Source organism: Ceratina calcarata, unplaced genomic scaffold (assembly GCF_001652005.2).
Source record: "Ceratina calcarata isolate Rehan_Ccalc_2016 unplaced genomic scaffold, ASM165200v1 scaffold289, whole genome shotgun sequence".
NCBI lineage: Eukaryota > Metazoa > Arthropoda > Insecta > Hymenoptera > Apidae > Ceratina > Ceratina calcarata.
In genome coordinates, this window is record NW_017151271.1 from 35640 (window position 1) to 49470 (window position 13831).

The 13831-nt window shown below is 44.1% G+C and overlaps 1 protein-coding gene across 5 annotated transcripts; it reads left to right on the forward strand.

Moving 5' to 3' along the window:
- The first annotated feature begins 98 nt into the window (after positions 1–98).
- On the forward strand, positions 99–13737 carry LOC108623677 (monocarboxylate transporter 3). Of its 5 annotated transcripts, none has more exons than XM_026812498.1 (11): positions 99–1029; positions 8145–8445; positions 8528–8671; positions 8743–8948; positions 9027–9255; positions 9356–9792; positions 9877–10105; positions 10184–10359; positions 10441–10663; positions 10746–10993; positions 11074–11223. In XM_026812498.1, exons 1-11 carry the CDS (start codon positions 946–948, stop codon positions 11221–11223), a joined length of 2427 nt encoding a protein of 808 aa, XP_026668299.1. In that variant the 5' UTR covers positions 99–945. The 5 variants fall into 5 exon arrangements, with proteins under 5 accessions (XP_026668299.1, XP_017877843.1, XP_026668301.1 ...); XM_018022354.2 differs by having other exon boundaries at positions 101–1029; positions 9338–9792; positions 11074–13737; XM_026812500.1 differs by lacking the exon at positions 99–1029 and adding an exon at positions 2036–2124 and having other exon boundaries at positions 9338–9792.
- Positions 13738–13831: the final 94 nt, after the last annotated feature.

Here is a 13831-nt window from a genome sequence, read left to right on the forward strand (position 1 = left end):
ACGCCGGGAGTGGGGGGCACGCGTCGCGACGTCGGGCGTCGGGTAAACGGGAGATCACGGCAGGCAGGCAGGACCTAGGAAAGGCGACGGCCGGGCGGTCGTTTTATTGATCCCGGGGCGCCGCGGCGCTACCCACCCGCGGCGGGGTCGTCCGTGAGAAAATTCTGTTCAACAGGATTTAAACGTTTTCCACAATTCGGTTCTACCGGTGAATATTCTCTGGCGAACGGTCTACGGCGGTTGTAACAGCGTGGTTGCAGAATTGCTTGGTGTTCCGCGTCGGAGGTCGGGCAAGGAGCCGAAGAGAGTCGGTCCCGGGGAGGCGGTATACGGTAGGCTGCCGAAAAGGTGGATCGAAATTCTGATTAGCGTCGTGCGCGGGGTGCAAACGACGTCCTCGTCGAGGGGTTCGAACGATCTGAGAATTGGTGCCGGTGGTGGCGGTTGTGTCGCGACTTCGCCGAATTCCATGTACCGCGGGACGTACCGGAAAAAGAAACTACCCGGTGACGTTCGACCGACCTGTGACCGCGGCCTGCCTCTATCGTCCTGCTCCCTCCGGAAGGATTCTCGGGAAATCCTGTTTCCTTGATCTTCGCTGGTATACTTTAATGGACTGAGGGAAGAGGAGCGTGAAAGTACAAGAGAGAAGGAGAGAGAGACTGAGAGGGAGAAAGAGAGAGAGAAAGGGGAGGGTGAAATAGTCGGAAGAAGCTGTCATTGAACAGCTACGACTACCAAGATTGTTAATGCAACACCGATGGGGGGCTTGTAAGCTGGGAAGGAGCGTACCGGACCGGCCGAGGGACGTGCCATCCGGCTGGTGATATCCCGGCGATCTCGCGCTGTTCCTCGTTCACGAGGAACGAGATCGCGAACCGGTGATCGTCTCGATCAGGTGAAGACAGTGAGAACCGACTATAGGGTAGGCGCCGCGGCGCTGAGATGGGCCCCGCTAGCAGCCGCGAACAGATTGGGGAGCAGATCGGTGACGATGATGGCCTGCAGATCAAGGCGAAACCACCGGCCGTAAGTTCCTTTCATCTATCTTAAATCACGTTCTATCTCTCCCCCTCGTATTTCCACTTTATCATTCATTCGCTTCTTTAGTTCATTACTTTCAAAGGCTTCGTTTCACTGCTTAAGTTATATTCGTGCAGTAAGGAACTAAAAGGATCACGCAACCAGTAGAAGAAGCAGAGTAGAATCAGGCAGTGCCTGAAACACGTGAAACGTGTGGTGAGCCGAACGGTACGATTTGCCACTCTATTTTCGTCATAAAACAGAGACGTATATATTCGCGCATCTGTGCTAGAACTTCCCCTGTGACGAAATACTCGAAACCGTTTAATTTAGAAAATAACCTTCGTTCGATCGTATCGGGTTCCATGTAGATTCAGCTGTTGGGGAGCTACCCTTTCGCGCGCGGATTTTCCACCCTATGTCGGGTCGTTCCCTTTCTTCGTTCAGTCCATTGCTCGGCGAATCGCAGACCGACGTCCACTGATATGCTATGTCGCTCACCAGTCTGTACCGGTAACCGATAGATCTTCATCCAGTCGCGATATCTCGTGCATACTTGGAATATCGGAGCGCACGCGGTTAGAACTTTGTACCTACCGACAGTTCCGTTTGCTCCGCTTGCCGCAGCGACGCATCGCCGTGAGTAATGTTATAAATGGCTACGCGGAAATCGGTAGCGGAAGAAAGACGGTCGCGATCTTTCGTGCGGCAAAAGAACGAAGAAAAAGATAGATGTGTCTGTGTATAGAGAGGGAAATCGGCGAACAAAGAGGGAGACATCGAGCAAAATGATACGATAGGGACACACGGGAGGACTAGTAGGCAAGGGGAAATGGAGTGAGATGGAGATTTCATAGAGTGGGGCATAGGATGGACGTCGGAGTCGGCGATAAGTCAGCCGGTGGTTGAGCAGCGCGCATTTTCATATCGCTCGTTTCTCGTATCGCAGCTGGACGCTGTCCACTCAGGTGGGGCGAGTCCAGCCGTCTCTCTTTCCTTGCCCTCTCATTCGTTCTCCTATTCATCGCGAGGGTGTATTCATCTTCATTCAGGCAGGACCCGTCGAAACTTCGTTAACTTGCGATGTCGCCTAAGAATAAGGTACGTAAAATGTTTCATGTTTCACATCTCGTTGTTCTGCGATCGTTGAGATCAACTGCGCCGAGATCAACGAATCGATCGATACGCACGGCTCGCGTTTAATCGAGTTGTCGCGGTGTCCGACGCTGGCGGTGGTTGCAAATTAATTTTAACGATAGATCACCGCGTGGCTCGGCGCGAGATCGAATAAAATTAAATAGTCGAAAACTCAATTCGCGCATCGGTGGGCGTGTTTTACATCTGTGCGTACACACGAAATTTTAACTCGAGACCATCCGTAAACACCGTCGATCACGATTACCACAGATTACGGAGGATTCTAAATGTAAATGTCAAAATACACGGCTGGTTCAGTAACAGAATTGATACGTATTTCCCAGCCACGTACATCGATAAAGGGAGCGTGTGTATTCGTTCGCGGTTATTGCACGCGCCGAGATTTCGTATTAAAAAATGTTGGGTTCCGGGAAGAGCCACGGATGTTATTACCTATATACTTTATACCGCCGTTTTACCTTCACGTAAATCGTACAACGTGCCAGTTTATGATGGTGTCGACTCGTGGATTAAATTGTATTTTATTACTCGCGAACGTCTTATCTTTTGAGTGTTTGTTGAATTCGTTATCATTTTGTATCGATGTCAAGTATTTCCCTTATCCCCGGACTATTCGGCCGTCTAAAGTAATGTAATAAATAGGCGTACGTGTCCATGAATGCGGTAATTTTCTCCTTGACAAATGATCAGTTAAACATTGTACTGATAATTGACAGACAAATTTTGGGAACCGTGTGCACCAGATCAGAATGTTAGATCATCCTCTGCGATAATAAATGGAATAAATAGACGATTAATATCTGCGATTACGAACGATGGTGTAGCTCCTCGATTTTGTTATTGAAAAGCTCGCAATAATCGCTGAATGGGAAGCTTCATCTACTTTTTACAATTACGTGTCCCCAGCTATAAACATTCATAGTTCATTGCGATGCAATGACGAAGGGGAATAAAAATTAAAGAACGTGGACACCGCCGTTTCAGGCGAGTTGACGATAATTTGAAATGCATACTCAGACAAACGTGATTCATTCGAATCCGGGGAATGTTGCTCTTCCTTTCACGATTATTGTGTTCGCGCAGCGTTTATCGCGGCTCCTCCCGGTATCTCGCGGTCCTAAGCAAACTGGGACGAACGGAGAGAGGCTAACACCGCCGCCGTAAACAATGGTCGGTCGCAAATCAGGAAAACATCGTGATGTAGCCATCGTTTATGGTTTCTGAGTCATTTCAAGGTATCGCGAGTTGCTGACGTCCGTCGGGACGATGAGAACCAGATGTTTCGCGATCATATCGTGGATTATTGATCTCGCTTTCCGAAGACTCTGCACGCGTCGAAAATTGAAAAGAGAAAGCCCGATTTCACTCGATCGTCGCTGTTGGACGCGACCGGCTCATGTACTTAGTCGATACAAATGCTCGATAATCGAGTCGCGCAGAATGGGAGTCACGAAAATACGCACAGCGTTTTGTCAATTACCACGAATTGGCTTCACTCGAATAGAGCGGCACGAACAGTCCCGTGGCTTCTGCCAGTTAATTTTTCCGCGGAGATGAGAAGCAGATGGTGTTTTCATGCGCGGGACTAATTGTCGCTGGTTGTTATCTAATTAATTCATAAGCGCGCTCCGGAACGAAAACGTGCAGAGGAACAGTGAAACGCAGCAGCGCGCCGCGGCAGTAACTCTCGCGCGATCGACGTTACACACCAGTGGCACCATTCCCGGCTCTACCTATCCCTTTTATCGGTTTCGATCGGTCGAGTATTTCTACCACTGTCGGCTCGAGATCGTCTTCGGAATGTTTATTTGATGTTTAACTGCGTCCCCTCTCGCCATCTCTCGTCCGCGCGCGTCGCCGTAATTCGATCGTCTCGCTGATTTTCGAGGCAGCCGTCGTTAAGATGGCTATTGATTAACCGCGATTCTATGCGTCGTCGGTAATCTCGATAACACGTATATATTTCGATATCCTCGTGCGCGAGATCAATTTTACGAGTTTGTAAAAAGCGTCGAACACCGGATCATTATTTTTGAACGCGCGTCACGCTACAGTGCGAGTACGATGGCCGTTTCGCGAAATACACGTTACGATTTCCCTAACCGATCCACCGAGCTTTCGATCCAGCTGATAGCGGCGCGCCATCGGGAACTGTCACTTTCTTCGTGAAGTACGAGATCGTTGCCAGCAAATATTTGCTGAGTGAGGTAACGTTTCGAAACGGGTAACTCTAAAAATTGCATAAACTTCGCGAGTGGCTGCGGACTCGTCTTTGCCCAATGACGTTTGAAATACGGAAAAACGCACGTTACAGCCTGTAAAACGCCGGACTGATGGGTAACGCGGAACGATATGTCGATACATGGAGCGTAAGTTCGAATGCTGGTACTGGTGCACGTTTAAAGTAAATAACTTGTAGATCTCGGCTACACTACGTCAAGCCGATGTGAATCATCCACGCTGTACAGAGACGATGTGACATTGAGCTACACCGTGTCGGTCGTACGCGGTGTAACTTTTCCCGCGATGCAGAAGCTAACCCTCGGCACGTCCAACGATTCAATGGTCGGGTATGTTTAAATAGGCAACGAAAGGGTTTTCGGCCATGCGTGAAGCACAATGTCACAGAGTTGTTTTTCTTCTTTTTATTTTTGCGCTGCCACTGCGTCGGTCAACCGTGCTCCGACTCTTCAAATTAAATGCAAACAATGCAGCGTTGAACTAGTTTCTTTTCCCACACGCGCATTATTGTTACAGACCGTCGGTCATCGTATCAGATGTACGAATTTTGTCGAATGAAAAAATTTAACACTCGAGCACGCGTAAAATCGAGGGTAACGTTAGAACCGCGAAAAAAGATCGGCGACTACGTACGAACTGTTTACATCACGGCCCCCGAGCCTCTTAATACTTTATAGCTTTCGTTTATGTAACACTTTCGTAAGGTCGCAAATTGAATCAAGCTCGGTATCAAAACCTTTCATATGTATGCCTACCTTCTGTATGTATACATCTATAGAAGCGACCGTTGAGAATTCTTTTTTTCTAATCGGTGCCCATTTCTCTTTCGTCAGCTTTTCGTTTTTTCTCGTTCGAATCGGACAGTCGACGTTTGTTTCGCTGAGAACATGAGTCTCGGGAGGAAAACCGCAACCGTTTGAAAATTCAAGCCGTCTTTTAGAATCATGGTCGATGCAAATTCGCATATCGTCTAGTTGTCGCGCCACGTAATTGTGACAGGGTGGGGACGCGTGAGTACGACGCCTTCGCGTTTATAGGTTAACTTTTCGCGCACGGCCGATCAGTACCGCTTGAACGAGAGCTCAGAACTCTCTCGTCGCGAGCCGCGAGCAGTCCTTTTGTTCCGCGGGTACTTAAACTCTCGACGAGGACTCGAGTGTGATTTAGTCGCAAGCTTCAAAAGGGATTCGTCCTATAGCTAGAGAACACACGGTGCATCTGTACACGCGCGTTCGCAATCACCGAACCAGGCAGGGATCGCAATTATTTGACACATCGTTGCATGGTGTTCCCATCCGTTCACAGAGCATCATTCTCGCACTGCACAGATTGGTTCGGACACGATGACACATAAAGAAACGTGTCGCGTGCAGAGAACAAAGTAACTTTGTTCGACGGAGAGAATTAATAACGCAGTGTTTGTATATAAATAGAATCTCCGTGGCGCGTAGTGATACGCAGTAGCGAAAACGTCCACCGACGGTCTAGTCATTCTTGCCGGCAAAGTTGTCATGAGAATTCGCGCGTGCAGTATTATCGTTGTACGAGGTGTGAAGTGTCGCTCCGTTCGCATGCATCCGTTGCTCCGTTGCTGGACCTCGTCGATGACCTGAGCCTGCCGAGACGCCTATCGTTTGATCGTGTACGAATACCGCGTTACCTGGAACAGGACAGCGTCCATCCTCGACTCGTCTCGAGGGAGGGCTGTAACTCTGGTGTGACGCAGTGGTCCCTTTGACATCGCGTAGGGCGGTGGGCGCGCGACGGCAGTATGACAAAAGTTGACGCGGGACGCGCGAGTGTGAAAGACATGGCAGCGGATTTTGACGAGTGATACGCTGCTCCTGTTAAATTCGCGAACAGGGGAAGCGTTGTAAGAACGCACAAGTGGCGTGTATATTGTATTGCGGAATAAAGTCACGGGAAGAAAGAACACAGAGCGCGCGCAGCTGCGCGCACGTTGTACGAAAATAGAATATTTCTGCACAGTACGTGGAGCCCAACGGCAGAACGAGCGGAGTGTGACATTAAGGCGATCGTAGAATGTCGCGCGTGTCGCTCAACAAGTCGCAGTACAGCCAATACGGCTCGCGTCGCGTGCGAAAGATCAGTACGGTACGTTCCCCGAGGATTCATGTCGCGTTTCAACGAAACGCGTGCGTGATCCTCGCGCACTCCCCGTCTCGAGCTTCGTCCCTTGTGATCCAGTTCGCCTCGAGTACCGAACGATGCCCTTCCGCTTTTGTTCCCCGACGTACCCGTCCGTCCGCCTCGGATCGGCACGGTTCGCGGGACGACACGTGACGTTAGCCTTGACAGTCGATGTATAATTTACACTTTCGCAGAAGTTTCCGATGAACGACGAGAAACGATTACAGTTACATATCATCGTAACTCACATGTGTGTGTACATAGTCTGCACGGCCGTGCACCACTGCACGTCAATGTGAGCGATTCGCACCCGTCGCGAGAATGTGACACCGACCGCCACGGAAACAAGGTCGAAAACAACAATGCTACTCTGAGCTTCATTCCCATTGATGTTAGGTGGCGCACACCTTCCCGATTCTAATGACAGTGGATCAGCTGATTCTACTGACCTTCCATTTGGCGAAGTCACTATCGAGCTCGCCTATGCGTTTATAGTATAAACCTCGTACGTGTTGCATTTAGCACAGACCCAGTATGTAGCACCTCATTTACGAGCCAGTTGTGAAACGAACTGGGTAACTGTGTCGGAACAATGCGGGAGTAACGTTTTAATTAATTGACAAATTGACAATTGGCCGACGTCAAACTGAGTGACGGCTGTTTCAAAATTGATGCGAAATAATTTTGAAATTTTCTCAGAATCGTAAAGAATGCGTTTCTAGGTCTGTACTAAACGGAGTTGCAACATTTTAATTCGTTTGACTCGTCGGCACTCGAGGTCATTGCACGGAACAATGCGTTTTGTTTCTGCGAAACGGGTACCGTTCGCATCCGAAAACCTGGAAAATATGTCTTTCTAAATTAATTGCATTTAAGAAAAAGGTATTACATAGGCGAAGTTCCTGTACGGCAGAAATTTGATGGAATTCGGTCGTTTTGCTCGCGTGATCAATATCGCTTTTGGTTTATTAGATCCAGTGGAAATGCTATCTTACTTTGGATAAGTGTAGCCTTAGGGACCGGTTAAGTCACAGTAGCCATATAATATCTATGCTTACGTTTGCGTTATGAGATCATCTTATAATACAGCCCGGTCGTCCGTTCTCACGTTACGCTCGAGGCACATGTTCCGCAACATCGCTCTTAATAGCAATTCGTTTAATTTCATGAAATTTTTTAATTCCTGTTAAGGGAACTTATTCATCTGAATAAAAAAAAGCATTAAGGATAATCCAGCTAATGTGTGATCTTCTGAAATCTATCAGAATTGCTAGTAAACAATTTGTTCATCAATTCTTTGTAATCGTAGAAAGATCATAGATGTATCTATGCATTTATGCGTTGGCATGAAAGGAAGCTTTTTATCGTAGTGCTCAAGGTGAACTGCCTCTAGTTTACTCAAGGCAAACGCAACTATCAATGTTACAAATGCAACATGTTTAATATGTAGTTCATTCAAATCTTCTAGAGTACAGGCGTATTATTATTTCACATCGAGCTCATGTTTCTTTTTCCTTCTTGCACAAAGCAATGCTACCCCTTGTCTTAATCACTGAAATATTTTTTCACAGACGGAAAGCGAATATTCTGTCGAAGAGCATGCGAGATTAACTAGCGCCGATGGAGTCAGTGACGAAGCGTCTCCAGAAGATGAAGGGGGCTCGTTATGCGAATACCATGACATACCGCCACCACCTGACGGGGGTTACGGTTGGGTGGTGGTGTTCGCTTCATTCATGTGTAACATGATAGTGGACGGTATCGCTTATACGTTCGGCGTTTTCCTCGGAGAGTTTGTTACGTATTTCGGGGAAGGAAAAGGAAAAACTGCATGGGTCGGGTCACTGTTATCTGGCATGTACCTCAGTGCTGGTGAGTTCCTTCGCCACAAGGTACATCCCTTTTAAATCCCCTTGATATGTTAATTGAAAAAATGTTTATTGTTCTCCGCTAGGTCCTATTGTCAGTGCTTTAACGAACAAGTACGGGTGTAGAGCCGTTTGCATGGCGGGAAGTTTTTTAGGTGCGGCGGCATTTGTACTTTCAACATTTTCCACCAGTGTAAATATGCTTATGATCACCTACGGTGTCATGGGAGGTATGTTGAACATACATGATTTGTTTTTTCATGTCCTGAGCACGTCATAATGATCGCGTTTCGCATTACAGGAATTGGGTTTGGTCTAATATATTTACCAGCAGTAGTTTGCGTAGGCTATTATTTTGAAACCAAGAGATCTCTAGCTACAGGCATCGCTGTTTGCGGTTCAGGATTTGGAACATTTGCATTTGCGCCTCTTGCGACTATGTTATTAGAATCTTATAATTGGAAGGGAGCTAATTTAATTCTTGCTGGCCTTATTTTAAATTGCGCTGTAAGTTCACTTACAGATGGTTTGCACGCGTGCGGAGCGCAGATTGTACATTTTGTGATAACAATAGGCAAATTATAGGTATTCGGCGCGATGATGAGGCCGTTGGAATATCCGAAGGCTTCCTCGGTGAAACCGTTGTTACAAAGAATGGCGGAGGAGAAAAGGTTCCAAATGGAACGCGGTAGTATCGGGGGCTCTTACTTCATGGTACAACTGCCTGATGGAACCATGGAGAAGAGAATGAAGATGCCTATTAACATTGATCCTGGCGTTCACTCCAGTTTCAATTTAGACCAATTAGTGCCTGGTAAGAGTAGCGAACTTCGAACGTGTCATTGATCATCGTAGCATTTCACCATGTACTTCATTCGATTATATAATTTTAAAAGGAACTCCTTTAACGCCAGTTCCGACGGTGCCAACCCTCCCCACTATATCCGAAGTTAAAGTGCAAGAACACTCCAGCGGGACGACTAGTAATAGTGGCAGCATGGACTTGAAGAATATCTCCTCGAAGCCGAAGAGCAGGAAGAATATCGACGATACCAAAGACGGGAAGGATATGACGGAAAAGTCTGAGAGCGAGTTCAAGCCGATAATGCCGAGAAACGCTTCGCAACCAGCTTTTACAACGCATGTCCAAGGTTTACCTAAGAATGGTTCTGTACCCTTCTTCGACAGAATTCGCAAGACTAGCACTGGCGAAAGGTACAAGCCTAGCCTTAGTGCGATCAAAAACTCAAGGACAGCGTTGAATTCTAATGGCGATATCAGGAAGAGCTTACACTTGAGACTTTCGACAAGCAGCGTCATGGGCTCGCGAAATAATAACGCAGAGGTGGATGTATGTATTCTATTAGAAATTATTAAATACATACACGATTGAAAAAGAGCTACACGGTTATTGATATTATTAACGACTTTGCAGGATGGCGAAAGTATCACTTTTACGACGAGCAAGTCTAGTATCCCAAAGGAGAAACCACAAATAATTCGGCCACTATCGAGAAAGGATATTTTTTACAGTGGAAGTGTTATTAACTTACCAGAATACCAGAGCCAAAAATCACTTGCAAATTATCGTCAGAGTGTTATATCTTTATCAAAATCTGTGCGTGGGGACATGAAAGACACCGACATTGAGAAAGCACCTCAGCGTGAGTGGTTTTTCAGAAATTGGTGTAGAATATTGTATGAACAATTGAATATTTGTTAAACGAAATTGATCATTTCAGAACCTCTATGCCCTTGCTTGGTGTTACCTGATTCATTTAAAGAGGTTTTAGGAACAATGATGGACGTGTCTCTATTGAAGGATCCAGTATTTCTTTTGATTGGTATTAGTAACGTTTTCGGAATGGCAGGATTGTATGTTCCATTTGTGTACTTACTAGACGCTGCAGTTTTAGATGTAAGTCGCCACATTAATGTATGCATATCTTTACGGAATAATCATCGTATGATCGGCTTTTTTAATGTATGTCATTTTTAGGATATTGACAAGACTCTTGCGTCGTACTTAGTATCTATAATTGGAATTACGAATACCCTGGGTCGCGTTGCTTGTGGATACATTGCAGATTTCCCACAAGTAGACTCGCTACTTTTGAATAATATCTGTTTAATTATATCGACAGTTGCAGTAGCTGCGATTCCGTTTTGCCATTCTTATCCTGCTTATATCATTACGAGTATTCTTTTCGGCATAGCTATATGTGAGTGGTCAAGTAATAAATACCATCGCCGATCTGGTAATCTTGTAGGTCGTATGAACGTTCGTTTTACTTGACATTTCAGCCGGGTACATTTCCTTGACGTCGATCATTTTGGTGGATCTGTTGGGACTGGATAAATTGACCAGCGCGTTTGGCCTTTTAATCTTATTCAGGGGAGCGGCTGCGATCATTGGATCTCCTTTGGCAGGCGCCGTTTACGATGCTACGCAAAGCTACAGCATCCCGTTTTTCATGGCAGGATTTTTCTTTTTCATAAGCACGATTACCAGTTTCATGGCGCCGGCGATGAAACGGTGCACAACGCCGCAGGTAATCATCGTGGAACGTATTTATTACTCGTTGGAAATTGTATCCCGATGTGACGAGGGGGCAAATCATATCTGTTACAGACTCAGCCTGTGATATTAGATACGCTGACTCCGATTGACGAGGATGTCGAGGAAGAAAACGAAGAGGATATTCCTGAAATCGTGGAAACTGCGCCATCACCGCAAGAACCACCGGAGAAGGAAATTAAGCAAATAGAGTCCGTATTATAAAAAGTCTGGTCCGCGTAGGGAGAGAAAATTAGCCTTCACCTCCGAGCCACACTGTGATAGGGCTGCTGCTTCGAGAATGTCTGACAAAGGTACTTCTTCTTTATACATTTTAATGGTTAAAAAGCACAAATTAATGAGTACGACCTGATGGTATTTTTGACGTACTTAGACCTTTTTGCAATTGTATCTAATTTTTTTTATGAAATTAATATATAAATATAAATATTATATATATATATACACATGTACGTGGAGATGTAAAAAATGCCATCAGGTGGAGGACTTCATTTGCCTATGTCAATAGTAGATGATAGTTAGAAAAATTTATTAACTTAATCAGTATAGATTAATCAGTATAAAAAGAATAAAAAAAGAAAAAAGAAATACTGAAATAATATGAAAAAATGCTTTTGCACCTTGCATATCGACTAATCGTGGAAGATCATCGTCGGTGATAAAAGTTATGATTTAGAATAAGGATGGTCAATCCCAATTTTTGTGACTGGCTCTCTTTTACCTTTGTTATACATAGTACTTTTTAAGGAGACTTAATTTTGAATATATTTGTGCTATATTTTTGAGCTACTATATTTACATGTCGGAAACAACGAAACGGAGTAAAAAAGAAAAAGGAAAGAAGAAACGTTCACCGTGTGTATTTCTTACATTATTTATGTTAGCGCGTACCGTTAGCGTTAAATCCGATTCTTGAAAGTCGCACGCGCGACCAATGTCTTACGATCGACCATCCTTAATCGAGAACACCCCCACCTATAACTTGTTACTTAAATCTATTTTTGGTCGCGATCCAAAGATGATACAATTCCAATTGAATCACATTCAGAGAGCTATTTTTCTTGCATACAGGAAAGAATGTGCGTGTGTGTGTATATATGTACATGCATGTATCTACACACAATATTATATAGATGGGAGAATGTGAATTAGATGACACGAGGGTAGACTCGCCGCTCTGCGGAATGACCTGTAAATAAATTATATAGGCAATTGTAAAATAGTGTATAACGAATTTTTGAGGAATTAGGCGAATAAAGGAAAAAGTGATTTCTGTTTACGAGACCTCGCCAAGATAGGTCTCTCTGTATTAATATATTGAACTAATATAAACAATTAACACGCTGTTAGATAGAGATTAAGTAAAGAAATTAAGATTAATATATCGACGATTCAGCTAGAACGTTTATTTCACGGATAAATGAATGTATGTATAAAGAAAACGTCTCGTCTGATCTAGCTTGTATAAAATAATCATTTAATTACCTGTCGGGGAAATTATGGTGGCAAAGAGTAGGCATGCAAGATAACACAAACTAATTCTCGACTAATTGCACGATGATGCATAGCCGGGCGTAAAATTGATTTCACCATGTAAGTAATTAATTAAATATGTCGCGCGTAGACTTATTCAATTATATATATCTGTACACATACATAGTAATTTTTATTTACGTATGCATACATGCCTATCGACATAAATATATAAATCTATGTACTGTTAACATAGATTCATATATCTATACTTAGAATATATACATATAATGAAACGGAAAGGAACTAATTGTAAATCTTGTTAAACGGCATATAACGAATGTTACAATTGTATGTACATTGTATATACGACTATTATTATTGGTAAATCGGTTACTAGATTCACATGCGAGTAAGATCGAAAAGATGAAAAGAAAAAGCGGAAGATAGCAGAATAGAATCGTTGCTATCGATGCAGAAAAGGAGAACAAATATATATATATATATATACGTATATATATACCAACAGTGCTATTATCATCACTGCTACCACCGCTATCATTATTATCATTACTATTTACTATTACACCGTATTAATTAGTACAATTACTACGACACTTATTTTTATTCTGACCGATTGTCGTGCAGGAGGTCGTGTTTTATGTGGTTTGAATCGGAATATAATGTATACATGCTATTGAGAGAAAAAGAAAATGAAAAAAAAAAACGAATTAGAGTGCACGTGTGCACGCGCGCATCCCATCGTGTCGTCGACTCAGCGGCGAATGGGTTCCATGATTAAATACATTTGCTACCACCCCCACACGCACCTGTCTAAAAAATGAATATAAATAATTATCGACGCGCGTGTCCATGTGACACTTTGCATGCGCATGTTTCGTATGTAAGTATGTATGTTTAGGTGGAAACCGAAGGCGGAACTTGTAGTAGAGTGTTACACGAAGCATGTGTTACGTCGCGTGTGCATAATAGAGGCATACATGCCATGCGTATATTTATATATATATATGTATATTATATATATATGTATACATATATGATATATACAAGCGTTTCAATACGTACACATATGCGTGCGCACGAATTAATTCTGTGCATATGTTTAAAAAAGGAAACGTATAAAAAAAAGCGAAGTATATATGCTGTGGTACAAAAGAAGGACAAATGTATTAGGTGACGTTTATTGAAATTGAAGAGGAATTATGAATTTTTATTACTGAAAAATTTGCGTGAATTTTTTATTTATTCATAACGTGCATCCCCCCGAATTTTCCTCTCCTGTTCTGCTTCGAGATCGATTCGCACTTTACAGCGTCGG

Excerpts from the sequence above, each read along its gene's own strand:
- LOC108623677 (XM_018022354.2), top strand. The coding sequence starts at position 946 with ATGGGCCCCGCTAGCAGCCGCGAACAGATTGGGGAGCAGATCGGTGAC. Across the intron at positions 8,672-8,742 it reads CACCTACGGTGTCATGGGAG|GAATTGGGTTTGGTCTAATA; the intron begins GTATGTTGAACA and ends TTCGCATTACAG. Across the intron at positions 8,949-9,026 it reads GCCTTATTTTAAATTGCGCT|GTATTCGGCGCGATGATGAG; the intron begins GTAAGTTCACTT and ends GGCAAATTATAG.